The following is a 25,724-nucleotide window of genomic DNA, read 5'->3' as shown; positions in this document are numbered from 1 at the left end:
CCTCTCACCCAATCACTTCACGACTTCAATCCAACCTTCTCTCACGCGCGTGTTCTTTAACATCAGATAGATACGTCTACGGTGACACACACACGCTCTTTTTACTCGAGTGGCGATCAGACAGAACCTACGCACCTCCGTGTCCTAATTTTTATCAGAAGATATTTTTTACTATAAATATCTGATTTCTCTCACAATCCGAAAATACAAGATAAAAAAAAAAAAAACACAATTTAATATGAAGAGGAACGGCGATACGAAACGGCGGAGGAACGTGGCGGAGGAAGCAGAGCAAGGAGGAGGAGAAGATCCGGCGATGTGGGAGAATCTTGACCGGAATTTCAGACAAGTGCAATCAGTTTTGGACAGGAACAGGTCACTCATCCAACAGGTCAACGACAATCACCAATCTCGGATGGCTGATAACATGTCCAAGAACGTTGCTTTGATTCAAGAACTCAACGGAAACATCTCCAAAGTTGTCAACATGTATTCCGATCTCAACACTAGTTTTGCCTCTGGGTTTCACGGTGGAAAGAACGGCCACGACGGCGGTGGCGCTGCCGGAACCAGAGCTTGATGATAAATACCGGGATCGTATTGTTTCTTCTTAGTTTTGGACCGGCCGGTTTGAGAATTTTGAATCAGTCTGGTTCAAGCTATGATAATATAAGAAAAGAAAAAAGTTATTATATCTTAGTTTTCATTGCAAATGATTGTCGTTAGAATAATCCGTGGGAGCAAACCCATCTAATTGGGTTATTTTAATTATGGTTTCGAGTCTTTTTCAATGTGTCTCTACTGCAATTTCTCTAATGATAATAATAATAAATTACTTATCTTATCTTTTCTGGTTTGATTCTATTTTGAGACCTTTTCTCATGTGACATCGATATAAATGAGGGCTTCTGGTTAGATTGTTGCAACTTGGAGAAAGTAATTTCGTCACCTAGTGGATGCAATTTGGTATGACATTATGCATTGATGATATTGTTTAAAACTATTGTCTTCTATTGACTTTTCACAAGATAACTCTTTTTATTTGTGTGTGTGTGTCTTAGATAACTCTATGAGTTACTGAGTATCAAAATTTTACACGCTGGGACAACACTCATAGTCCGTAAAAGAGAAAACACAAACTGCAATATCAGTGATCATTAACTAGTCCATCATCATATAAGTAACCAACTTCTACTCTTCCCCCCAATCACTTTTTTGGCTTGGTTTCTCAGTTTTTGGCATAAAGATTAAATCAATGCTCAGATCATCATAAAGTAACAAACTCTCCCTATCTTTCTCTCTATGTGTAAGTGTGTATAAATAGATTATTATGTTTCGATGTGTTTGGAAATCTTGCCAAAACCAAGCGGTTTCTTGTTGGTTTTTATGTTCTGTTTTATTTCCCATAGTGGGTAGAAAAACCAAAACAACAAGGCAAGCATGTTATATGAGTTGTGGTGGACACAAAATGTGTTTGATCAGAAAGATCAAACATCAATGATTGCATTATTGTTGGTCCAACCGAGGATACATTTTCGTTTACTCTTGATGAAGAAAAGGATGGATGAGTTTTACGTATTCCATTTTTCATTAGAAATTAAAATATTAAAGATAAAAAAAAAAGATTATGTGATTATACAATTTTTTAAACTAACTTATATTCAGTTTTAGAAATGCACTAGATAATCAAATCTAGGGATTTTGAATGTTTTTCTTTGGTTTGTTTTGGACATAATACTTCATTTATTACCAAACACTGTACCACCTTGTCTTGACAACTACTAATGGCTATATATACCTTCTCAAAATACTTTGTTTTTAACATGATGGTGTTCATCAGTTATGTGACGGTAGTGGTGAAAATGACTTAGTACTTGCTCTGGACCATATAATTCGTAGGAGCAATATCAGTCTTTTATATTTGTTGTCTTATTGGACCATTGAATTCCGTTTCATCATAGAATTTTCTTTCTTTCCTTTTTTTTTCTCTCAAGAAGAAGATTACCTACAAGGAGGGATAGAGATATATAGAGGACAACCATTTGAATTGTAGGGAAAACAAATGAAGTCGCCGTATTTTCCAAAATGAGCAACATCGACGCTCGAATCGATTGTGGTATAACTATGTGTTCAAAAAACACATTACACATCCAAACCCAATAGTATTATTGTGGAATCTTGAGTTTGTAAGTCTACTAATCAAACTTGTATGGGCTTCTTTGTCTATCTTATTGGATAATTTAAATTTAACCATGTCGTGTGTGCTCATCGAACTTGTCTGCGAACATTTGTTTAATTTATTTAGTCATCAAATTTGTGAGTAATAAGTTGTTTTTTTTTTGGGTAGGGGATAATCGCCACCCCTATGACATAGACATGTTCGATTGTAACTTTTAAAAATTTCTTTGTGATTAAGTTGGTTTTAACAAAGTAATATATTATTATCTGACAAATAAAAAACTTTGAATCAAATAACAAATCCGAGAATCTTACAAATTACAAGTCAGCTGTTTCCCACTTTAAGATATTACAATAATTTATCTTCATACAGAAAGACGAATACGATACTCACAATATAAGTCCAAATGATGTTGCACATAACCACATATGCCACACCATTTTTTTTTTTTTTTTTTTTAACATGTGTAGTATGTATTCTTCTCAATCACTAGGACTCTATATTCCAAAACTGATAGTGATATCAAAATTACTTTCGTTTTGTGGATGTTTAACCGAGTGCATTGACAAATAAAAGACATTTTTAACTATCACAATGCAACTACACTTTCTTTGTATAGCCATGATCTATGATCAGCGTTAGACTCAATCTTTTAGACCTTATAATTTAGACGCCACTACTCTAATAATAAATACATCGAGCCAATTGATATCCAATTGAAGAACAATCCAAACCCACCAACTTTTCAAAATGTCAACCCCTCCCAAAAATACCATTGCCCTGTTAAGCTTAACACAACTATATTTCCTTTTAAGAATATTTTAAAGCTTAAAAATCATTGCTAAACCTTGAGGTTTAGTATGTACCTAATCAGTAGGTAATTAATGACAGATTAAGACGAATCATTTGAGAATAACCCTATTTTCCAATTGAATCGGTTTTAGTAGTTAAGGTGTCATGGTATAACTTTTTCAAATATAATAATAATCAGGATTCAAAGGTCTTTTATTATGTGGTTCAACAAACTGATTATATATAATAATACAAAAACAATCTCAAGATCATACATAGATAGATCGCAATGGTGCAATGATAAAATAATCCATTCAAATAATCTGACAATATAATCTTAAACAACAAACAAAAAACATCGGAATAATCATTGAGTAAAACAGATATATGAATTATAAAAATAGAAGAAGAGCAGAAGAGAACAGAGAATACTGAGAATCCCTTAGGCTTCAAGCGATAGAAACAATTGATAGCACATTAGGTACCAGTCCAGGTGTCATGTCCCGTCACCAAAATAAAAATTATATTGAAAATTTTCTCATCAAACCCCAAAAATATAAACTTTTATTTATTTTTCGTTCTTTGAAAAACTTATGGAAAAGTTTCCAATTTAACCGATCTCAAAGCTTAATAATTACACTCAATGCCACTCGTCTTCACACTTTCTCGCTTCTCTCTCTCCCAATTCCTCCTCAATCTCTTTCTCTCTCCCTCGATCTCCCAAAATCTCTCTCTGTTTAGGTTTTTCTATTTTCTGCTTCTGGGTTTTTTTCTCTGTAAACTGTAGTTGGGCTAGGGTCTTGAGCTCCGTTCCTCGACAATGGCGGTTTCTTTGAGAAAGCTCGTTTCTTCCTTTTATTAAAAAAAAGTTAACTTTCCCCTTTTTTTTTTTGTTCTTCTTCTTCCTTTCTGCTTAGCTTACTTTCAAATGGGAAATTGCTGAAATGTGTTGCAAGTTCAGGTTTTTAAGCTTGTGAAAGTTTCGATTTTTTCGTTTTTGGGGTTCTTCAATTTTAGGACTTTGTTTGTTAAGTTTGTAGAGGACAATAAGTTTAACATTTTTTAGATTTTAGGATAATTTATTTTCCGTTGGGAGTAAATTGGAAGCTAAGTTAGGTTTTTATTTTTAGTCTCTCTTTTGATCTGTAAGTTTGGTGAGCAATGAATCGAAGTTTTAGGGCGAAAGAGTCTCTTTTGCTGGATTCAGCAGAGAGGCAAAGGCAACAGCTTAGGGCTTCTATGATGGCTGAAAAAGATGAAGAGCTCTCTTTGTTTCTTGAGATGAGACGGCGTGAGAAAGAGCAGGATAATCTCCTTCTCAACAATAACCCTGATGAGTTTGAAACTCCATTAGGTATGTTATATGTTTTTTAACTTTTTCTTTCTAATTTTGTGGAATCATGCCTTTGATTTGGTCTAGGATGTTTATTAGTTCTTGATGGGCTTTGATCTGTTTAGGTTCAAAGCATGGAACTTCACCAGTTTTTAACATCTCAAGTGGTGCTCCACCACCTCGGAAGGCAGCTGCTCCTGATGATTTTCTCAATTCTGAAGGCGATAAAAATGACTATGAATGGTAACTTTTTAGTCACTATTTTTCACTACGGTTCATAACTTCAGTATGCGGTGATGGTTTGAATTTCCTTCTTAGCCACCTTAAGTGCAAGCGGTTTAAGCATTCTTTGTGATAGCATAGTTAGTGATTTGCTGATAATCTGTATGTGGTAGTATTGTTGTTAATTGATGTATATTGCCTCGTAGTTTTGCTGCCTTGAATTGTGTTGTTTCTTCACATTCATCATTGTCTATATAAGGGTCTGTGTTTGTGGCCTTACTATTTAAAACCCTTTGTTTGTGAGGTGTGTGAGCCTTTCACTGAATGTTCATCAGGTTTAAAAAATTTCTGCATAAATTGTTCATCATCTTTGGGAATGATGCAGCATATCTGTTATCTCTTTCATATGGTTTCTTGAACAATTTATCATTAACTTCCCTTTGTCTTTTGAAGGCTTCTGACCCCTCCAGGTACTCCTCTGTTTCCATCGCTGGAGATGGAATCACATAGGACTATGATGAGTCAGACTGGTGATTCAAAGACTCGCCCGGCTACATTGACTTCTAGGGTAAGAATGTTATTGCGTAGTGTTTTGACCTCTTTTATCAACTTCTTCACTAGATAAAGAACCAAAGTAGTGCAACCAGTGTTAAAATAAATCTCTGCTGTTATTGTATATATGTTTTGAACCGCCACCACTGGTTAAACCTGCCACATCATTCTGTGACGTTTACATCTCAGGTTTTACACTACTAGTAAATTGCATTGACACTCATTGTTATGTGGAATGTTGCTCTGTATTTTTTTTTGAAGTAGCATAAGGTCAAATATATATCCCTAATCAGATTCTTGCATGTTACACACTAAAATTGAACGTTCAACTGTTCAATTGTTCTATCTTCTTTTCTTTATTGAGAATCATTAGTTCGTTATGGTAACCTATGAATTATCTGTCGTAGCTGGCGAATTCTTCAACAGAGCCTGCTGCAAGGAACCATCTAACATCTAGACAACAAACTTCTTCTCCTGGATTAAGCTCTTCCAGTGGAGCCACTCGAAGACCTTCATCTTCTGGAGGACCTGGGTCAAGACCCGCCACACCCACTGGAAGATCATCAACACTGACAACTAATTCAAAATCCTCAAGGCCTTCAACACCCACTTCGCGAGGCACTGTCTCCTCAACTACTCGACCTTCTTTGACTAACTCTAGGTCCACAGTATCTGCACCAACTAAGCCCACGCCTATGAGTAGGTCAACGAGTTTATCATCTAGGCTCACACCTACTGCATCTAAGCCAACTACTTCAACTGCTAGATCTGCTGGTTCAGTAACTAGATCCATCTCCAGCACCACCACAAAATCTGCTGGTCCTTCAAGGTCCACAACTCCTCTGTCAAGATCTACTGCGAGATCTTCAACACCAACTTCAAGACCCACACTTCCTCTGTCTAAAACCATATCAAGGTCATCTACACCAACTCGCCGTCCAATTTCTTCTGCAAGTGCTGCAACTACTACAGCAAAGCCAACAATATCCCAAATCAAGCCTTCTTCTCCAGCGCCAGCAAAGCCTATGCCAACTCCATCTAAGAACCCTGCTTTATCTCGTGCAGCATCTCCTACAGTGAGGTCAAGACCATGGAAGCCATCAGACATGCCTGGTTTCTCGTTAGAAACTCCTCCAAATCTAAGGACAACATTACCTGAAAGGCCACTTTCAGCAACAAGAGGTAGACCTGGAGCTCCAAGCCCTCGTTCTGGCTCAGTTGAGCCAGGAGGTCCTCCAGGAGGAAGACCAAGAAGGCAATCATGTTCACCATCGAGAGGAAGAGCACCAATGTACTCTAGTGGTAGCTCTGTTCCTGCAGTTAATCGTGGATATTCCAAAGCCAGTGACAATGTTAGTCCGGTGATGATGGGAACAAAAATGGTGGAAAGAGTAATAAACATGCGGAAACTTGCTCCTCCCAGATCAGATGACAAGGGTTCTCCTCATGGTAACTTGTCTGCAAAGTCTTCATCACCAGACAGTGCAGGATTTGGAAGAACGCTCTCCAAGAAGTCACTTGATATGGCAATAAGGCATATGGTATGTATCTCTCTCTCTCTCTCCTCTTTTCCTCAGTGGTGGGAATTGTGATTAACTGATGATCAAACGTTTTGATGAAAACAGGATATACGTAGAACCATTCCAGGGAATCTGAGACCACTAATGACGAACATTCCAGCATCATCAATGTACAGTGTGAGGTCTGGACATACACGTGGTAGACCGATGAATGTTTCAGATTCTTCTCCACTAGCAACAAGCAGCAACGCTAGCTCAGAGATAAGTGTGTGCAACAACAATGGCATTTGTTTAGAGGCAAGTGAAAAGGAAGATGATGCAGGCAGCGAGAGAGGTTGCAGGTCCCCTGCAAGCTTACAAGGGAGATGAAGGAAGAAAGAAAAGAAAAGCCTTTTGTAAAACGTTCACCTTTGAGATTCTCCTTTCTTTATTGTTTGTGAGTTTTTATTATCACACGAGTTTGATGATGATGATATGTGAAGTAGCGTTTTGACGTTTTATGTAAACCTCTCCACTCTCGTCTCTACGTTTTAACCCTAAATGGATGGAACCTTTAACCGATTGATTAGGGATATTGACCATTTCTCAATGATTTCTGATTGAATTTAAAATAAATGAAAATATCATTCCAATATGACATAGTTATGTTAATAATAACAACACGCATGACTCTTACAATCTTTCAGCTGTTTATAACACATAATGAAACGCAAAGACCAAATTCACACCGACGTAAGCAATGAAAAAGAAAACCAAAGAGGGTTTAGGCAGCAGCAACCGCCTCGGTGGGCTTGGTTTCAGCAACATTCTTTGGAGGTGTAGGAGGAGCAGCCGCATCCGATGGAGGTTGAGAAGTGAGCTTTAGGTGAGAAGGTGGGTTGTGTTTGAGCTTCACCAATATTTGTCTCATTCTTGTTAGATCGGTTGGCTTACCAGGCTTTGGACCTTGAATCACAGAGATTGTTGGGTTCTTAGGGTCTTGCTCTTTCTTTCCTCTTCTTTTCTCTATTGTAGGAACCTCTTTAGGAACTAGCTCTGCTATCGCCTTCCAGTAATTCTTGCTGGATTCTGCGTAGAACTTCTCTTGGTTCTCCAGGTACAGCTTTAAGTGTTCAAAGACAAACAAACACGTAAGCTGAAAGTTTAAGCAACACTGTAACAATGCTAAAAAGGTATCAAAGATCACAATTAACTGCATACACGAAAAACTTATAATCTGTTCGGAATGAACGTAGGAAGAAAAATGTCAAAACCGAGACAAATGCATTAAGATAATCAATCAAAGTTGACTAAGACTAAGATGGTCAAAGTTGAAAATCTTAATTTCAACGAGCCATTGGACTTCCATTGACAATTCTCCACAAACCACATGACAACAACAGAGGTTATGACAAAACTACAATCTTTGGCAAAAGAACACACCTTTTCCTTCTCCCTGTTAGCTGCTTTGTTGTTTTGACAAGTAACTTCAATTTTCTTATGGAACTCTTCTTTGTACTGATTTGCTTCCTCGATAATCTGCTTCAACAATTCCTTTTCTCTCTTCTCCTTCTCCTCAAGTTGAATTGCATTTTGTCTACACAAACATATACCATAGCACGGAAAACATCACTCACAAGAACACATTAATCAAGTGCATGTATAACAATAGAAACACATGGGATTTGCATACAATGAGATCAGATCTATACATCCGAATCAACTTAAGGAACAACAGCTTATCGCAGAACATACGAGTTAACCAATAAACTCAAAGCAAAAGCCACGGATCCTGTCAATTTAATCACAGATCCGAGCTAATGAACTGATTACTTCTGAGAACAATGGAAACTATCTAGCAGATAACTTCAATTTACAAAATTGTGAATCAAAATCAGAAATGAAATTCTCAGATTAACAGAGAGATTCGCAGTTTTCTCGACTAAAGGTATACACTTTACCCATTTTTCTTCAGGAAGAAGAAATCAAAAGAAACAAAGATCAAAACTTTCAGTAGATCTAACCTTCTCCATTCTCTAAGAGCAACCCCCTCATCAGATGCCATCTCCGAGGGTGGTGGCAAGATAGGACCGTCGTGTTCACCGTTGGATCCGAAGATGCCGTCTTCACCGTTCGAGTAAGCACCGTAGTCAGAAGACGGCGCTGCAAAGACATCGTCGACGGAGTCATCGACTTGAACTGAGCCTTCGAAGGCTGAGAAAGAGTCGGTGGCGTCAAAAGAGCCTGAGACTGGAACGGACTCAGACGCATCATCGTTGAGTATAACAAAGGAATCTTCTTCAAAGACAGACATCTCTCTCCAACACAAAAGAAGAAGAACAAAAAAAAAAAAAAAAAGCAGAACAGACGAAGAACTCGCGAATCTCTTTGTCTTTACAAGCCTGGAAATGAAAATGGCAAAATCGGTAATAACAGGAGATTTGTGTTTTTTTGTTTTTTTTTGTTTTTTTTTGTATTTTCTTATTGGGCTTGATCTTTCGAGCCCAAAACTTTCCAATCCATCACGAATATTCCGGTTTAGTTATGGTTTAGGTTTCTATTTTCAACCCTATACGATTACAAATTGTTATACTCACGAATATTCACGTAATTTAAAATGTTCCAATTCATAGCTTAATCTACTTAAAATTTGAAACAAACTTGTAATTCAAAGGATCCAGAAATTTTTGTAGAAATTACGAAAACTGTCATGCAAAGGAAAGTTGATACGTTGTTTGCATGTAAAGAATATTACCACTACAAAGAAAGGAATATAATGCATCATGTTTTCACGTTAATCTAGAGTAGAAAAACACTTTAGGAATCAAATTTTCATATATTTGTATAGGAAAATTGTTAATAAATTGATATATTATATCCTCTAGCGATCACCCCAAATATTTTTTAAAGAGCCTTTAACAGAAATACAATAATCGAAAGGCTAAGAGAGAGTGACATGAATTCTAACGGTGGATTTCATGAGGTGGAAGAGGATGGTAAATTACTTTTAGTATACCATCACCCCAAATATTGTCCTTGTCCATATCCCAAACACAGCGTAATTTGTGTGATCGTAAAACCGTTGACTTTTTAAATAAAGCGCAATTTCTCCTTTTACCTCTAGTTTGACTCTTTAAATAAACCGTTGGCTTCGATGATTTAAAAATTAAGAAAAATCTAATACTTGTCAATATTGAGAGATATGGCGGGAAATATTGAAGTGAAGTTTATAAAATATTCAAAGTCAAATTTGAAAGATAAACTTCAAACAAGAAGAAAATGAGATTTGCAAACGCATTGCTCCATAAATAAAATAGTCAATGTCAAACATCACTACAATGCCGCTAGACTTTAAAACTAAACCAGTCACCGAAACCTAAACCTGATTTTAGGACAGACGATCTGCAACTAGAGAACTGCATTTACACATTGTTTTGCAGCTCACATAAATAGTCTTTTTATGATTTAAAATAAACCGCCATTCTCTCCACTCTTTATGTACATCTCAAAACAAAACAGTGGAGACTGCATGGTTAGCTAAATATATAGTTTATGACTGAGTCTGGGGTGGGGATTGAGTCTGAGATGGAGACTGAGACTGAGTCTGAGCCGGGGACTGAGTCTGGGGTGGAGATTGAGTCTGAGATGGAGACTGAGACTGAGTCTGAGCCGGAGATTGAGACTGGGGTGGAGATTGAGTCTGAGACGGAGACTGAGTCTGAGATGGAGCCTGAGTCTGAGATGGAGACTGAGTCTGAGTCTGATTTGGAGACTGAGACTGAGTCTGAGTCTGGAAGTCTTCTTCACTTCCATTACCTATAGACTGAGTCAGAGGCTGAGACTGTTCTTCCCCAGGTGGTGTGGCATCTTGGTTGTTCCTGTCTCTGTTTCCGCTAGGCCGAGGTTTCTTAAAGTACTTGTCAATGAATTCTTCAGCACGGTCGGGGTATTTCGTCATCAAATAGTTATTGAGCGATTTTCTGTATGAAAAGTCTTGTTTGGCCCCATCCGTTGAAACGACAAAGAAGCACCTGGTGTCTGTGAATGTGGTGTGCTTATCAACCTACATTGTAGTTCAACCAAGAATATCACATCAGAGACATGAGGCTAAAGTAAACTTTAGAAGAGAAACTAAATCTCTAAGGGAGCAAGCTGTTTACCGTGATGAAATCAACAGCAGAACCAAGCTTTCTCTCTTTTTCAGGATGGAAGTTCAAAATCTTCTCCAGAACAAACGTCTTATCATCATCAGAAATTGGTTCTCCATCAGGGTACCTTCATTGAAAGAACACAGGTTTAGAAAGTTGAAGCATAAGTATATGGAATGTGAAACAGCGTAAATAATTATACATAGAAGATAGACTGTTCTTTTTGCACAAAAAAAAGAAGAAGATAGACTGTGCTGAAGAACAAGAAAGGTCTACCCGGACATATGCATTATTTTCCTAAGAGTCCTCATGACTGGCTCAACATCTGAGAGAAGCTCTTGCTCTTCAGAGGTGAATGAGTCCAAGCGCTGTTTCGTTGCTGTAAACATGGGAGCCAAATTATCCTCAGATCTAGGTGGCCTAGGAGTATGGTTCCTCTTTCCTCTCCACTCTGCACCACCACCATTGGACCAGCCACCATATGAGCCATCAGATGGAAATTTCTTGGCTGGATTTCCCCACTGGCTTTTCTCTTTTTCATCCTTCTCTCCACTTTTGGTCTCCTTTAAGGAAACCCACGGATTTCCATCATCTTCATTGGTATCCTTGTCTGCTGCAGTGGGACTTGGCTGTCCCCAAGAACCCCAAGCAGCAGCACCTGATTCAGTCTCAGAATTTATTTTGTCCCCGTTACCCCAACCAGCAAGACCTGATTCAGTTTCTGATATCTTTTTGTCCCAAGCACCCCAAGAAGCAGGACCTGACTCAGTTTCAGCTTTCTTTTTGCCCTGAGAACCCCAAGCAGAAGGTTCCGAGTTAGTTTCCATGTTATTTTTGTCGCAAGAACCCCATGCAGCAGCACCTGATTTAGTTTTACCACTGGAACCCCAAGAAGCACCATTTGACTCAGTTTCTGTTTCAGATTTCATATTGCCCTGAGAACCCCAACCAGCAGGTTCCGAGTCAGGTTCCATGTTATTTTTGTCCCAAGGACTCCATGTAGCAGCATCTGATTTAGTTTTGCCACTAGAACCCCAAGCAGCAGCATCTGACTCAGTTTCTGAGCTCTTTTTGTTCCAGGGACCCAAAACACCAGCACCTGAGCCTATGTCAGAATTCCTTTTGTCCCTAGAACCCCAAGCAGCAGCATCTGATTCAGTTTCCGAGTTCTTTTTGTTACTAGAACCCCAAGCATCAGCATCTGTAGAACCCCATGCAGCCGGAGCTGATTCAGTTCCCCAGTTCTTTTTGTTCCAAGGTTTTTCGGAAACAGATTTGAGTCCCCAAACGTCAGAAGTCGGCTCATTAATTTCTGGGACAATAGAATCCATCTGAGCTGGTCTTGTTTCCCAGTTTGGTGTTGTATTTGCATCATCATCCTTGGTCTTTATGCCCCAAGCACCTCCTGAATCTGACTTGGAAGATTCTTGAGCATCCTTTTTAGTGTTCCAACCAGACCAAGCATCTTCCTTCTCAACACTTGTAGTCTTTTCCCAATTAGACTCCGTGTTTGACTCACCACCAGTACTTTTTGAGACTCCCCATTCTGAGCCACCACTGCAACCATTGTCCCACGAAGAGCTTTTCTCCCAGTTGGATTCTGATTGCTTGCCATCGTCATGTAAATTTTGGAACTCGGCACTGTCCTCAAACTTGGGCTCTCCGAGAGCAGAGTCCCGCTCAGGCGATTCAGCCCATTCAGCCATTTCTTCCTCTGTAACATCAAAACCAGGTGAAGAAACAAATGCATCTGAACTGGTCGTGGATCTGACCATTTGGAGGAAGCTGTACACATCTGTTTCTTCTTTATCATCTAGGCCAGTCTGCAAATAGGTTGACAATAAATGTCATCAAATTGCATAACAAGCTTATATGAGAAACCTCAGTCAATTGGTATGATTCCCAGTGAGAATGTCTACCTCTTTTTGGTTCCAAAGGAGTTCAAACTGTGAACCTGTACCAACATCCACGCGTTTTCCCCAGGAACAAGACCCAACGACTGTTGATAGAGAATCTGTATGACATTTCTCAGCCGCTTTCTCAAAACATTTTCTTGGTGTCTAAAAGCACAAAAAGTAAATTCTGTTAATATGAACGGCCAGTATACAGTCTTAGGAAATCATTTGTATTAGGCATTAATAGATCAAACTACTAACAATCAGAGTTGCTTCTGTAAATGGAGCCTTGATGTTTAAGGATCGGGTCAAAGCTTTGTAACCTCCAGAATTGAAACCCAACATATTCCCTGAACAAGTCATATTATTTGCTAGGAGAATGATGTGTTCTTTCAAAACTCCTTTGGAGACCATTTTCACTGAAGCTGATAGACGCTGCAAATCAAATCAACATCTTACAGTTAACTTCCTTACACAAACAATGAGAAAATATGATACCAGACATTAAAATGTCAAAAATATCATGACGTAAGTGTAAGATCCAGTGAATGGATCACGTTTCAAGTTATTAAGTACCTGTACTGCTTGCTCAAAAGCACAGGATAACCCAAGCAATTCTTGCACTTGCTTTATAGAATAAGGGATTGACCGTTTTGTGTCTATTAGATGAAGCACTGAAAGACATGAGTCTATCACAACCCTCCATGCATCACCACTTTGCTTTACAGCAGACTTTTCAACAGTGACATCCAAAACCCATTCCCCTCGGCGGGATGCATGACGATTCCGGATCCAGGTCGTCATGTCTGAACTATTCCAGATTATATTTGCTGAACAAATCCGTGGATCACCTGCTCAGGTAAGATACAGGAGTATCAAAACATTTATCTAGAAATCTTACTATAACATAGGCTTTCTTTATAGTAGCACAGAATTTTGATCACAACTTCTGGCAAAAAAAAACAAAATTTCGCAAGCCATATAACTAGAAAATATTTGAAAGGAAGATTATTATATACACTGCACCCCAATCAAAGAAGTAATCGATGGGTAGGGGAATCAAGAGAATTATACAATAATGAAAAAATCATTCATGTACCTTTGATCACTGTTTCCAGCAGAACCGGGTAAATTGTATTGCAAAGAACATCAAGAGTTCTTTCTAGATCAGGATTGGTGGCATTGTAGGAGAACATCAAACAAGGCATATCTGAATCTTTGCTTCCACAAGGATCTCGGAAAGAGCAGCAGTCACTATTCATTGAAGGATAAGTCAATTATAATCAGGCAGAAACCAAAGCTAGCGAAGTAGACATCATGATATGAAGAACAAAAATGACGGAGAGGAAATAGGGAAAGATAATAATCAACACCAGACTTGCTGTCTGGAAAAATTCTGCATAACATTCAACCAGAGACGACATCCAGAGGTAAAGCAAATCATTGTACAAACCTGACAGACAAACTTGTTCTCTTGAAGTCGTCAGTAGCTTTCTTCTTTTTCTTTTGTCCTAGTGAATTAATTACATCCTCACACTTTTGATGTATGTCCTGCATACTGATGTTCCAATCTTGCAGCAATGTCTAGTAAACCAAAAAACACCAATGACACAGCAAGAAAAGGATAATAGTAAAGTGTTTTTATGACTGTTAAGAGGCTTCCAGAAAGATGCAACAGTAAAGGCACCAGAATTTAAACCTTATTAAGATGAATATGGCCATGTAGGCATGAATCAATTCCAAAAATTTCTGATATAGTTTGTTGCTTTCTGTATCTGCATGCAAGTAAGGAGAAAGTCAGAAAGCAGATTGCAAAGAGGTTTAGTAAAACCAAAAAAGAAAACACAAACACTAAAACGAGTAACATAAGTTACTTAAACCCAATACTTACTCAACTAGGAATTCCACTGCAGTAGCTTTAAGACTAACTTTATTCAGCTTGTTCCTGACTGTGCAAGCAGCATTTTCCTGGCAAAACCTTTTTCCACAACGGCATTCATTTAAATAAAGGATTACACGCCGATCATTAGTATTGTTTTGGAAATTGACTTTGCAGAGCAAAACTTCCTGGGAAAAGGAAAAATACAGAAAACAGTTATACGACAATACAGATGATCAAAGTTGTATTCAGGAGGTAGCTTTGATTTAGCTATACCTTCATTAGCTCCCATGATGAATTACTATTTGCAGTGGAATCAAGCACTGCCTTATACGCAGGATTTGACATGGCAGTAGCTGCCAATACTCCAACAGGTTCTCCTGCTTCAAACAGACCTTGATGTCCACGTTCAGAATCAACTCCATATTTGAACTGGACGACTGAGTTACTACAGGTGTTTCTTACAGTTCCATCGTTTGTAATCACGATATCCCGAAGAACAGCCATCAGATTCTTAAAGAGAGTTCCAGGCTCAGCTAACCCCCTTGAAGAGCGAACAATTACCTCCCTAGCTGCAATTGAATGAGCCATCTCTTCATACGGATCCAGCCCGTGAAAGAAGCAGCCCTTCACTATTCCAAAATCACCAGATGAAGAAATCCTGCCATACTTTCTCTTGCAAAAGAGAGCCATGTCCTCTACCAGAGTCTTCGTGTAGAACTTCTTCTTGTCAGAAAGCTGAAGACCCAAGAAGCCTGTCTGCTGCACCAGCTTGTTTATTGCTGAGTTACTCTTCATGTCAATCAAGTTCCGCATGGAATATGACTTCAGCATAAAGTTAGCAGCCACTTCCTTCACTTTGTGGATACTGTTCTCTAGTTGCAACTCATCCTCATATGATAATCTCAAGCGAGACACCATAGGTGAAGTCTCCCGGATTATTAGGTTGTGAATAACAGCCATGTCTGCCCTAGACATAGATAAGTCTTCCAAACTTAAACTAAAGCCCTCAGCGAATAGACTTTCCATCAATAGAGGCTGCAGTGAATCAAAAAATCCAAGTGCCTCTTTTGGACCCTTCTCCAGGAAGATTGAAGTTACAATTTCACTGATGATGGATGCCATAACGTCAACCCCGAAATCAAACCTCAGCAAATCACTTCCATCAACCATGAATCTGTCCCCTTTGCAGCTCAGACGTTCAGGAAAGGCAAGCTGTAGAATCTGGAACACTGTCCAAGCTGGGCCAGATTTACTGGACTTCCTTAGTGCTGGTGGTGGCAGAGACAGAGAGCCATACATAGCTAGCTGTTGAGCAGTTGCCTTGTCCAGAAACACCCGCTCCAGCATAACCCTCAAAGAAAGTAAAGAATCACAACCCATCTGCAAAATCAGCTGTCCAGTATGTGAGCTAAGCAGTTGCTTGTCCACAGAGAAGAGCTCCATAACCTCTGCCTTAGCACTAAGTGACTGTGGGTAGAACAGATGGACACAATCACCATCAAAATCAGCACTGAGGGGGCTACACATCAGAGGGTTAATCTTCACGGTGTTGTCTTCATGAACATACACCCGAAGCGCTTGAAGAGAATGCTTATGTGTTGTCGGGGGTCGGTTGATAAACACAACATCCCCATCCATGACCCTGCGATGAACAACCTGCCCGGGTTTAAGCTCAGTGTGCCCCTTGGATCCATCTCTTAAAGAATAGGTTGTAGAACCTTGAGTATAGCTCAAACACAACTTCTTGTCTACCAACTCTTGTAGATAACGTATGTTGTGGACACTAACCCTGTCCTCGAATGTGATTCTCTGCGCAATTTCAATTGGGATCCCTACCTCATTCACATGTCGGTAAGCATCACCAGTGATAACGCTACGGGAAGAGAAACCTGAACCCTTGCGGATGAAAAGTGTTCTCATTTTCTCTGTCCAGGCTTTTGAGGATGAACTATCTGAGATCTTAGATACCCTGTATCTCATATCCATGGTTCTTGCTGCTTTCGCAGTACCCCTCACCTGCAGATAGGTGTCAACCACTCTGTACATGTCGTTGGCTTCAGCCTTATGCGACTCAAAGTTTGTCTCGCCAGATCTAGAGGTTTTTATGGCTACCACTCTCTTTAGAACGTCTTTCAGCTCGATTCTGGAAGGATCCTGAAAATAAGAATGAAACAAATCCAGGGGTTTCAACACAAGCCAAAGCATTCAATAAACTCAACACAGGATTTTAGTTTCAACTGGCTTACCACTGACATGGAGCTTAAACCATCAGAAATATCTGGCACAGACAAACAGTTAGGCGGGACTGGGAGATATTCTAATATGTATCCTTCTTGAGGAATATGTCCTTTTGCTGCGAGTTTCTTTCTTGTTTCTTCGGGGATCCGTCTTAGAATTTCCTTTACCTAATTGTTTTCCCAGCATATGGAAAAGGACACGGAAAGAACATAATCATCACTTTCCCGAAACAAAACATCTTTAAACTAGAGAATGACTCCAACTAAACAAAAAGATAGTAACCACAAAATCCTAACATAACAGAAACATAAGCAAGCAGAAGAAAGTAAAAACCTCTCTTGCAAGCAGGGGCCGAGTATAATCACTTCCATAGCGGTAACCATATCTTTCCAGGAAATTCCAGCAACCCGCCTGCAGTCTTGACCTAGATGGAAACTTTAGTTCTAGATATGAGGCACCATCTGATGCTCTGTCTCTGATTGAGATGTGCGAAGCTTCCTAATACAGTAATTCAGTAGTTAAAAATCCAAGACGTTCAGCAAATAATAACAATCCAAAATATCATATTAGCCATGAAGGTTCCATGGTGCCACGAAAATACCAATAACTACTGCTTCACAAGCATTGACAATTGATTAGTGTTACTTTCATTGAATGAATCAAAAGAAGCACAATAACTATTTTAGATTTGAATTAGCATGTTTCTAATATGCTGAACCAGGGTCCCAAAGGAAAACTTAGACAACTAACTAAATGCTGAACCAGGGTCCCAAAAGAAAATTCTGTCAACTTTATATGGCATTACTCACCTCACAACAAACACCTAATAAGCGCTCCGCAAGACCACCGCTTGTGCTCTGTACTCAGAAAGGTGAAAAATATTGGTCGAGATTTTATATGGTTTATGAAGTATTTTATAAAATTATGTGTGAATCAATCACATGGAATTTAAGAAAACGCAATGAGGTAATACCTTTGCCTTCTTTATCTTCAGACATTTCAAGCACAGAAGGCTCAGCATTTGTTTCAGCTCGATAACATGTGCAGGATGGTATATTGGCACTGGAAGCTGAATATACCCAAAATGACCTGAAAATGTAGAAACAAAGATCGATAGCTGACGAAGTATTCCAACAAACAATGTAAGAGCAAAAATATAGCAAATACGGAACTGGATTACCTTCACACTTATCTGGTTCTGTCGCACCGCAAGATTCACATTTGCCAAACTCAAGAGGTAACCCCAAGAATGGGTTAGAGAGTTGACTGGCATGGTTGATTGAGGATTCACTAATAGATGCTATACACTGCAAGAAAGAATTATAATCCAGTGAGAAACAGAAGAGTGTTAGAGGACATTTCACAGACAACATTTATATGCAAAAGTGTAGCAATTAGCATTACACAGTGCTGAGTACTATTATAGTGAAATTAAGGAATTTAGAACTTACAATTTCGTGGTGACTTGCAAGAGCAAACGTGATTCCTACAATCTCGCCTTCTGGAACTTCTGATGAAGATGCTTCCTCCATGACAGAAACCTAAAAATCGAAACCAGCATATGTTAACAAACAGAGTAACAAAGAAGAATCCACAAATTTCCAAAGAAAAATCAAGTCTTTGAAAAAAATATTGAAGAACAACTTCTCAAATATGTAAAAGAAACAATTTTTCTGCTCGTTTCCACAAAATCGCAGCAGTAGTAACACATGGTAAAGCAAAATATCCGAAATTTCAAACCTAGAGCAACCTACATTTGAAAACACAACAAACCCAGTACGGAGAAAACCCCCAAAAAAACACAGCGGAGTCATCATCGAGCTTTGTTTTCCCGGTAAACATCAAAAGATAAGAGTTGGGTAAGACGAGGTACCTAAGAATCGACGATTCAGCAGAGGATTTAACCCCTTTTGGTTCCTGAACCGGAGAAGAGACGAAAACAGCGGGAAACAAGGGTTTTTGCAGCTGAAAAGAGGGAGAATCAGAGTGAGCGAGAGTGAAAATGGCGGACCTTTTCTCTAAAGAGAAGGAGACCCAGAAAGAAGAATTGCAAGAGAAGAAGTTTTTGAGTGACACTGCTTTTTCTCTCCCAAAATATTTTCTTCTTCACTCTCATTAAAAAACCCACATTGCATGCAAAGGGGGAAATTTTTCAGTTTCCCTTTTATTACCTAATCAAAAGTTATCATCTCTTTTTTTTTTCTTTTTGGGCAAACAAAACTTTTTTTTTTCTTATCTTTCTTAATTACACAATTAATACTTGGGAAGTGCAATGCTGGTGAAGATGCTTAAAAAAAAACAAATACAAGACCATGTCAAATATTGACCCAAAACAAAAAAAAAGAAGAATAAAGGATTGCACAAATTTAGTAGTAAAAGAAAACATATAAATAATACAATCAACCCCATTAATTATTCGGTTTTGGTAATATTTATTTTGATTGATCGTCATCAATAAGTGTTTTCGTTTGCAACACGATAAATTTGATACGATAAGATTCTAGCGGGAACGATGTTGAAGTAGATATAATTTTTCATTGACATGGAAAAAAAACAGTAACAAATATAGTTAAACAATATTTTTATATTTTAGTATTGCATAATCATAACGAAGCAGGAAATTGTACATTGCTTCAACTCAAAAATCAAGTATCAAAAATTTAAGCTCGTCTTGATTTTTGGTTCTTGCATATAGAGAATAAATGACTGCAATTAAACCCACTTTCAGAATTTATTTTTTCTACTTCATCAAATTATTTATGTTAAAAACTAATTTAAGCCAATAAGAAGACCCACACAGCCTGAGAGATGTCAAGATGGGTCCTTTCAACCTTTATACCCCCCAAAACTAATGCTTACTACCTCTTAGCTTGCTAACATATATATAAATCAATTCTACTTACAGGAGCTCGACTCCTTTACTTGTCCCACCTCGTTTCTTTCTTCCTCCTCTTCTGTCCACGTACTTGCCTGAGAAGCTCTTCAAGTTCTTCACAAAGAGGTTCTGGAGTTAGCTGAATTATCTCATAATCATCACCATCACTATCCTCCTTGGGGTCAGTGTCCTTCTCCTTTGGATCAGTCTCCATCTCCTCAGGATCAGTCTCCTCCTCCTCAGGATCTGTCTCCTCCTCCTCAGGATCTGTCTCCTCCTCCTCACTTAGCCATCCACAGTGAAGATTCTCGAAACCTAATAAAATATTTTGACCTCAGTAAAGGAATGTTTCATGTGTTGAGATTGTTATGGCAATGAGTAAAAAAACTTTGACTACCTCTAACAGAATTTGGTGCATAATCTGCTGATGCTTCTCCCAATTGAAAAGCTGCTGGTGATGGGTCCATGACTGCTTCTCTAGTGATTGATAACTCATCAGCTTGGTCTTTTCCATACTCAACAACATGCATGTCCTGCTCCTGTATTACAAAAGATGGATCATGCTGCAAATTAAGTACTATTTGGGTAAAAATAGTTCAAGAAACCAGTATAGTTTCTGATCATGCAAGCAAAATGAATCACAACAATAAAGCAAGAGACTTGTGAACATGCAGAGAAAGAGAAAGTGAAAGAAGAAAACGAATCACCTTTTCTTCTTCTTGTTCTTCAACCAATTGGTTGGGTTGTTCTTCCCCAGCTATTTCTTGGTTCTTATCCTCAGCCATCTCTTCATTTTGATTCTCAGGCAACTGGTTGGCTTGTACCTCAGCCAATTGTTCGGGTTGTTCTTCTTCAGCTATTTCTTGGTTCTGATCCTCAGCCATCTCTTCATTTTGATTCTCAGGCATTTGGTTGGCGGGAACCTCAGCCAGTTGTTGGTTTATTTCCTCTTGCTTTTCAAAGCAAATAGAAAGGAGGGGACCATAGCTCTCATCTTCAATCAAAAACCAATGGTCTTCACCATAGACCTGAAAAATCAAAGTGGATAAAACGTTATTTTTAAGCTTCAAGGTACATGTTATCAGGGAAGGAAAATGGAGACCCTAAAACTAACGAACAAACCTCTAGCACTTCCTTAATACTCTCATTGATGACACGCTCATGAAACCCAAGATCTCTCATGCGATCTCGTGCTGCATCCTCTCGCATCAATCCAGCCTTCTGCAAAAAGGGGAAACAAAAGTAGCAATTTAAAACCATAAAAAAGAGAGACAAACATAGAAGAAAAGAAACAAGAACATCCATCAGATAGATTTCTATTTCTCCCTCAGAATCATTTCAACAAACATAACAAACCACCACCGCACTGTTCTGTTTAATACTCTATGTAACTGTAAAAGCTTTAATAGAGGACTCTGCTGGAGTTGTAGGTGTAGCTGTTCTAGATACTCCCAGGGAAGCATCTGAGGATTCTGACCAAGTTGCTCCTGATGGTGAATCTGTTAAACTTGGTGCTGCTCAGTATACTTATACTGCCTCAATATCAACCACTTCTGTTGTTGCTCTTTCACGACTAGAAGATGAACCAATCATGACCAAACCTACTAGTCACCTGCAAGTTTCAGGTCTCTCACCAATCTCTGAGGCTATCCTCCCTACTTCTAAATCCGAAGATACTACTCAAGCTACAAACCAAATGGCTTTCCTTCATTCATGAGCTGCTACACCTACTTTTAAGATGGAGCTTGCCTCGGCCTCCGGTGTTCCTCCCCTACTGCCTATGTTGGTTTATGATGCTATCACACTGCAGGGTTCTGAATCTTCAGTGGATAGCAGTGAGAACATGGGTGATTTGGATGTAAGTGATCATGGAGATAGCAGGTTAGAGATGAATGATCAAGACCTGAATTGTACGGCACAGAGCATCAGCATCCCGAGGAAAAAGCCTTTCAAGCCAACCCAAAAGATTCAAGAAATGTAGACGGTTGGAGGTCGCAGGAAAGGCAGTAGAGGAGGCCGAAGAATCGTCCATTAGAGTTTAGTGACATAACAATTACAAATTCTCTCCTTCATCTCTATAGTCATTCTAATCTAATGTCTATGTCTAGGCTTTTCTCTTACTTTTCCACTATGCTATCAAAAAACTATATGATACAAAAGGTCATATACTTTACTTGTTACCCTGCATTTTAATTTAAAAACAGTAAAGCTTATACCTTTCTTCTTCCTCTAGGAGCCATTTGTATCCCTCAGAAATCTATGTAGCGTCTGAAAGAAATTGGAGGACAAATTCTTAGTCTTTGGGTTAAAATCAAAGAAACAAAGAAACCAAAAAGTGATATGTTTTTACAAACCTATGCAATAACAAAAACGACGAAAAAAGCTTGGAGCACAAAAAGAAGAAACGAAACAAAAGCTGAGTTTTTTTCCAAAAATTCCAAAACGCGAGAGAGGTAAATCAAAAGTGTCCTAAACTTTCAAGCCCAGATGGATCCTAAAGAGTAAAGAGAATCACAACAAAACCCAGCTTCCAATTTCGCAACAGAAATAACAATTTGCTAAGTTGTTTCGTTCAGATTTTGATAGCGAAAGAGAGAGCTTACGACGCAGAAGATCAAATCGGCGGCGACTGTGGAAGGATTATTAAGCTGAAGAAGAAGCCGCGAATCGACGCCTCTTCGTCTCCCAAAATACTTCTTTTTCACGAGTTTGTAGAGTAATAATCAAAAACTTAGTAATTAAATAAGAAATTTTAATTTAATAAACAAATATTTAGTCAACCATTTTCTTATTGCGTTTAACCTCATCATGATCTAACTACTTCTTTACATGCTAAATATTGCGTAATGCATTTAGAAAAAATATATCTTATTATATAGATAACATGTTTTTTGTTCATTCCAGAAATTCATGGTTAGAATTTAGAAAACATTAAAAAACAAATTAATAGTTGCATTACTCGAGCAATTCACGAGTATTATTACTCTAGGATATTTTATTCAAATAATTTTAGTGATTTTAAAAAAGTATATCTCAACCGGAAAATGTTAAATTCTGCATAAACACTTTAAAAAAAAAAGAGTACATTATTTTTTTCAAAATCATTAAAAAAAAAAAAGAAAAACAGTGGTCATTTGGCTCATAACCAGTTTAACCACTAACTTGTCCAATGCGGTGGTGCAAATGTCAGTGATGCGGGCGTGAAGGAGGACACTGATAACATTTAGCAAAGAGGCCAAAAGTATCAACTTGTTTAATGAAATTAGTCATACTCGCCCATCCTCCTAAACCAAAACCAACCACCAACACCCAAACGACCACCACCACATTCACCACATACGCACCTCTCCAACCGCCTATCACTGCCGGTGGCTTCTCCGCTGCGTTTTGTCTGGAATAAGCCGAGCGGTATGTGAGTATGTGAGCGAGCGACGGGATGATGTAGACGGTGAACGTGACTAGAAGTGCACCAACGGCTGAGTTTATGGGACCAAAGAAAGGGAAGATTATGGCCAAGAACCAAATCGGAATCACCACTGGCAATCTTGTGACCGCTCGTAACAAAATGCTATTTGTCTCGTGCATTCCTATCACTTTCTCCCACACGAAGTATAGCGGCGTGCACGCGTACCCGAATGTTATAAACTGCATTAGACATCCAGATCTTATCACATAAGAAAATAATAAACCATTATAAACCAAAGTAGTACATGTTTGCATTAGTTGAAAGATAACTTTTAATCCTATTGCTAATAATTTTTAGTAACAGAGGGATTAATATTTTTATTAATATCATCAACTAATGCATTATTGCTAACGTTCATCAACTAAACAGAGGGAGTATAGTAGTTAATAAACACATTACTAGTCCTATTGAAAAAGAAAACTATTTTGTTAGATGTTCTAATCCAAAACCAAAAAATTATAAAGAAACTAGATTAAAACCAATACGTTTGAAACTGACCTGATGAATGAGCATAAGGATAACTGCAGCATCGCGCCACGGTGAGTTAGGAAGGAGGGCGAAAGCATTAGCATGTGTGAGAAGCTGATCTCCAAAGGCCCAGTAGACAGAAATGGCCGATGGAATGGTTAAGGTGAAGACATAAAGTGTAGCCAATAGATATATGTACTTAAACTTTCTTGGCCTCCACATTGCATGCATTATCTCCCTGCAAAATTTCAGACTATTAGTATGTCAAACGTCAATACAAATGCAGACACACAATGAAGGTTTGGGAATATATACTCACACCGTAACAGCATGGCCACCAAAAGTGTACAATATGTTAGTGGCTCCAGTGAAATACAGAACCAACTTGGTTGGGCCTGAATGAGTCACTCCTTCGACTTGACCGTGGACAAGAGCCGCAATGGTGAGGTACCAAGCGGTGTAAGTGGTCATTACAAGACCAAGAAAGGCCCATATTCTATAGTTGTGAAACGAGGGTATGAACACTGTGGTTGCGCAACATGCTCCGAATATGTAAGTCCATGTCCTCTTGTCCAGCTTGTCGTTTATGTAATATATGTTACTGTCCATTATTGTTATCATACGCATTATAATCAATATATGGTTTTGTAATCCGTACCTAACCAAAACTGAGATCTTAAACAAACCTTGCACAAGCGATGAGTTGGATAACAGAACCAAAGAGAAGAAATGTACAGTTGAATGTTAATCCTATTGCTTTCCAATATGGACCAAGCAAACCATCTAACACTTCGAACCACTGGAATTAACGCTTTAACGAGATATATCAACGGCGGATTAAAGATATCTAACGGTGGGGATTGAATGTAAGAGTTTTGTGAGTGTGTACCTGAATGACATGGTTGTTGAAGGTAACATTTTGCTTCTCTTTTCGGCTTCTGTACTCAACGTAGAGAACACTGATGAGATAAGCTGTCCAACTTCCCATAAAACCATAGAAGATCTGCAGAATCACACCTGATGCCATTCCCATTTGTGAAAACGAATAAGGTAGAGTCAGTAAAACTTGAGCAACCTGCCAACAAATTAGAACTATGTTATAGATACATGACATGACCGATACAGTGGTTTTAGTGTGTGAAATTTATATTAAAACCTGGTTGGATGCACAGCTGAACCAAGCATCATAAACAGAACCACCATGCCATAGAAAGCTCTTCATACACATGTCTTCTCCTCTCTCTCCAATCTCATCCTCCATTACTCCCTCCTCTGTTCCCTTAATCGACATCTTCAAAAGAAAGTTTGGAAACTATGCTTTTTGAGTTTGCAGCTAACTAAAGTTTCTACTGAAACTAAAACTAATGGGTCATTTTCAAATGGTGTTATTGGTTTTACTAATATGGAGATGAGTGAAGAGGGTGAAGAACAGTTACCTTTATGAATCTTTTCCACTAACAATGGAGACTCTCTCTCTATTCCTCTGTGTGTTTTCTTCTATCTACTCTGCTTTGTCTTTCCTTTTCGTTCGACTGGTTGAAACTAATAAGAGAGAAAATGAAAGATTTATCAGTTTCTTTCTTGGTTTCTCAAAGAGGTCCTGAGTCGTTTCAAGAGTTTGGAAATACTTAATTATGATTATTTTTGGTCAAAATCAGAGAATGAAAAAAAAAAGAAAAAAAGATACCATTCTTGTTATACTTATTACCCCTTAATTGGTGAATTCAAGAAACATTTCTAATCCCTACTATAGTAAAAGAGAAGTACAAAAGTTTCTTGGGTCGGGTTTTTTTAAAAAATTAACCCGAAATTTTTCAATTGGATCTTATTAAAAATTTAAAGATATTAAATACCAGTTTCCATATATATTATTTCGAAATCTACCAAATTAAACCATCAATATCGGTTTTGGAAAGTACATTAATCTTGATTTGTTTAAGGAAAAATACATTAATGTATGATTTTGTATATTGGTTTAACAAATTAACCTAAAAATCAGAAATATAAATTAAATATAAAATATTTATCAAATTATCCATAATATTTCAAAACAAAATGTTCCTTAAATATCTTATATTAATATTTAGATGTATAGTTTTCTCCTATATTAACTATGATCTTCACACCAATTACGGGATAATTCATTTTCAACCATCTTTAATATATTTATTTGGC

General features: G+C 38.2%; 6 protein-coding genes across 7 annotated transcripts; 2 read left to right on the top strand and 4 right to left on the bottom strand.

The window, feature by feature from the left end:
• The first annotated feature begins 103 nt into the window (after positions 1-103).
• On the top strand, positions 104-848 carry LOC17890531 (protein EARLY FLOWERING 4). The gene has a single exon (XM_006295205.2). It carries the CDS (start codon positions 239-241, stop codon positions 578-580), a length of 342 nt encoding a protein of 113 aa, XP_006295267.1. The 5' UTR covers positions 104-238; the 3' UTR covers positions 581-848.
• Positions 849-3,667: 2,819 nt separating this feature from the next.
• On the top strand, positions 3,668-7,159 carry LOC17890503 (mucin-5AC). Its single transcript, XM_006293793.2, has 5 exons — positions 3,668-4,325; positions 4,430-4,547; positions 4,980-5,094; positions 5,486-6,619; positions 6,704-7,159. The coding sequence occupies exons 1-5, from the start codon at positions 4,133-4,135 to the stop codon at positions 6,965-6,967; spliced, it is 1,824 nt and encodes a 607-aa protein (XP_006293855.1). The 5' UTR covers positions 3,668-4,132; the 3' UTR covers positions 6,968-7,159.
• A 43-nt stretch (positions 7,160-7,202) lies between these two features.
• On the bottom strand, positions 7,203-8,959 carry LOC17889004 (clathrin light chain 2). Its single transcript, XM_006295610.2, has 3 exons — positions 8,602-8,959; positions 8,021-8,174; positions 7,203-7,700 (listed from the first exon to the last, which is right to left on the bottom strand). The coding sequence occupies exons 1-3, from the start codon at positions 8,889-8,891 to the stop codon at positions 7,362-7,364; spliced, it is 783 nt and encodes a 260-aa protein (XP_006295672.1). The 5' UTR covers positions 8,892-8,959; the 3' UTR covers positions 7,203-7,361.
• An 898-nt stretch (positions 8,960-9,857) lies between these two features.
• Positions 9,858-18,847, bottom strand: LOC17889800 (DNA-directed RNA polymerase V subunit 1). Its single transcript, XM_006293491.2, has 18 exons — positions 18,614-18,847; positions 18,192-18,281; positions 17,921-18,047; positions 17,714-17,829; positions 17,550-17,597; positions 17,074-17,238; positions 16,749-16,907; positions 14,776-16,656; positions 14,512-14,687; positions 14,320-14,395; positions 14,074-14,204; positions 13,720-13,874; positions 13,197-13,471; positions 12,882-13,055; positions 12,645-12,785; positions 11,002-12,548; positions 10,738-10,852; positions 9,858-10,640 (listed from the first exon to the last, which is right to left on the bottom strand). The coding sequence occupies exons 2-18, from the start codon at positions 18,270-18,272 to the stop codon at positions 10,128-10,130; spliced, it is 5,880 nt and encodes a 1,959-aa protein (XP_006293553.1). The 5' UTR covers positions 18,273-18,281; positions 18,614-18,847; the 3' UTR covers positions 9,858-10,127.
• A 585-nt stretch (positions 18,848-19,432) lies between these two features.
• Positions 19,433-22,324, bottom strand: LOC17889496 (involucrin). 2 transcript variants are annotated; one of them, XM_006294677.2, is made up of 6 exons: positions 22,219-22,324; positions 21,832-21,883; positions 20,738-20,836; positions 20,323-20,643; positions 20,013-20,154; positions 19,433-19,930 (listed from the first exon to the last, which is right to left on the bottom strand). In XM_006294677.2, exons 2-6 carry the CDS (start codon positions 21,853-21,855, stop codon positions 19,659-19,661), a joined length of 858 nt encoding a protein of 285 aa, XP_006294739.1. In that variant the 5' UTR covers positions 21,856-21,883; positions 22,219-22,324; the 3' UTR covers positions 19,433-19,658. The 2 variants fall into 2 exon arrangements, with proteins under 2 accessions (XP_006294739.1, XP_023640101.1); XM_023784333.1 differs by lacking the exons at positions 21,832-21,883; positions 22,219-22,324 and having other exon boundaries at positions 20,738-20,955.
• Positions 22,325-22,709: 385 nt separating this feature from the next.
• On the bottom strand, positions 22,710-25,077 carry LOC17887863 (auxin transporter-like protein 1). The gene is made up of 7 exons (XM_006294143.2): positions 24,986-25,077; positions 24,706-24,840; positions 24,439-24,624; positions 24,236-24,348; positions 23,869-24,150; positions 23,580-23,787; positions 22,710-23,260 (listed from the first exon to the last, which is right to left on the bottom strand). Exons 2-7 carry the CDS (start codon positions 24,838-24,840, stop codon positions 22,802-22,804), a joined length of 1,383 nt encoding a protein of 460 aa, XP_006294205.2. The 5' UTR covers positions 24,986-25,077; the 3' UTR covers positions 22,710-22,801.
• Between the last annotated feature and the right edge of the window lie 647 nt (positions 25,078-25,724).

Source organism: Capsella rubella, unplaced genomic scaffold, assembly GCF_000375325.1.
Source record: "Capsella rubella cultivar Monte Gargano unplaced genomic scaffold, Caprub1_0 scaffold_4, whole genome shotgun sequence".
NCBI lineage: Eukaryota > Viridiplantae > Streptophyta > Magnoliopsida > Brassicales > Brassicaceae > Capsella > Capsella rubella.
The sequence above is the reverse complement of the archived record's forward strand: the minus strand, read 5'-3'. Positions and strand labels throughout refer to the sequence as shown.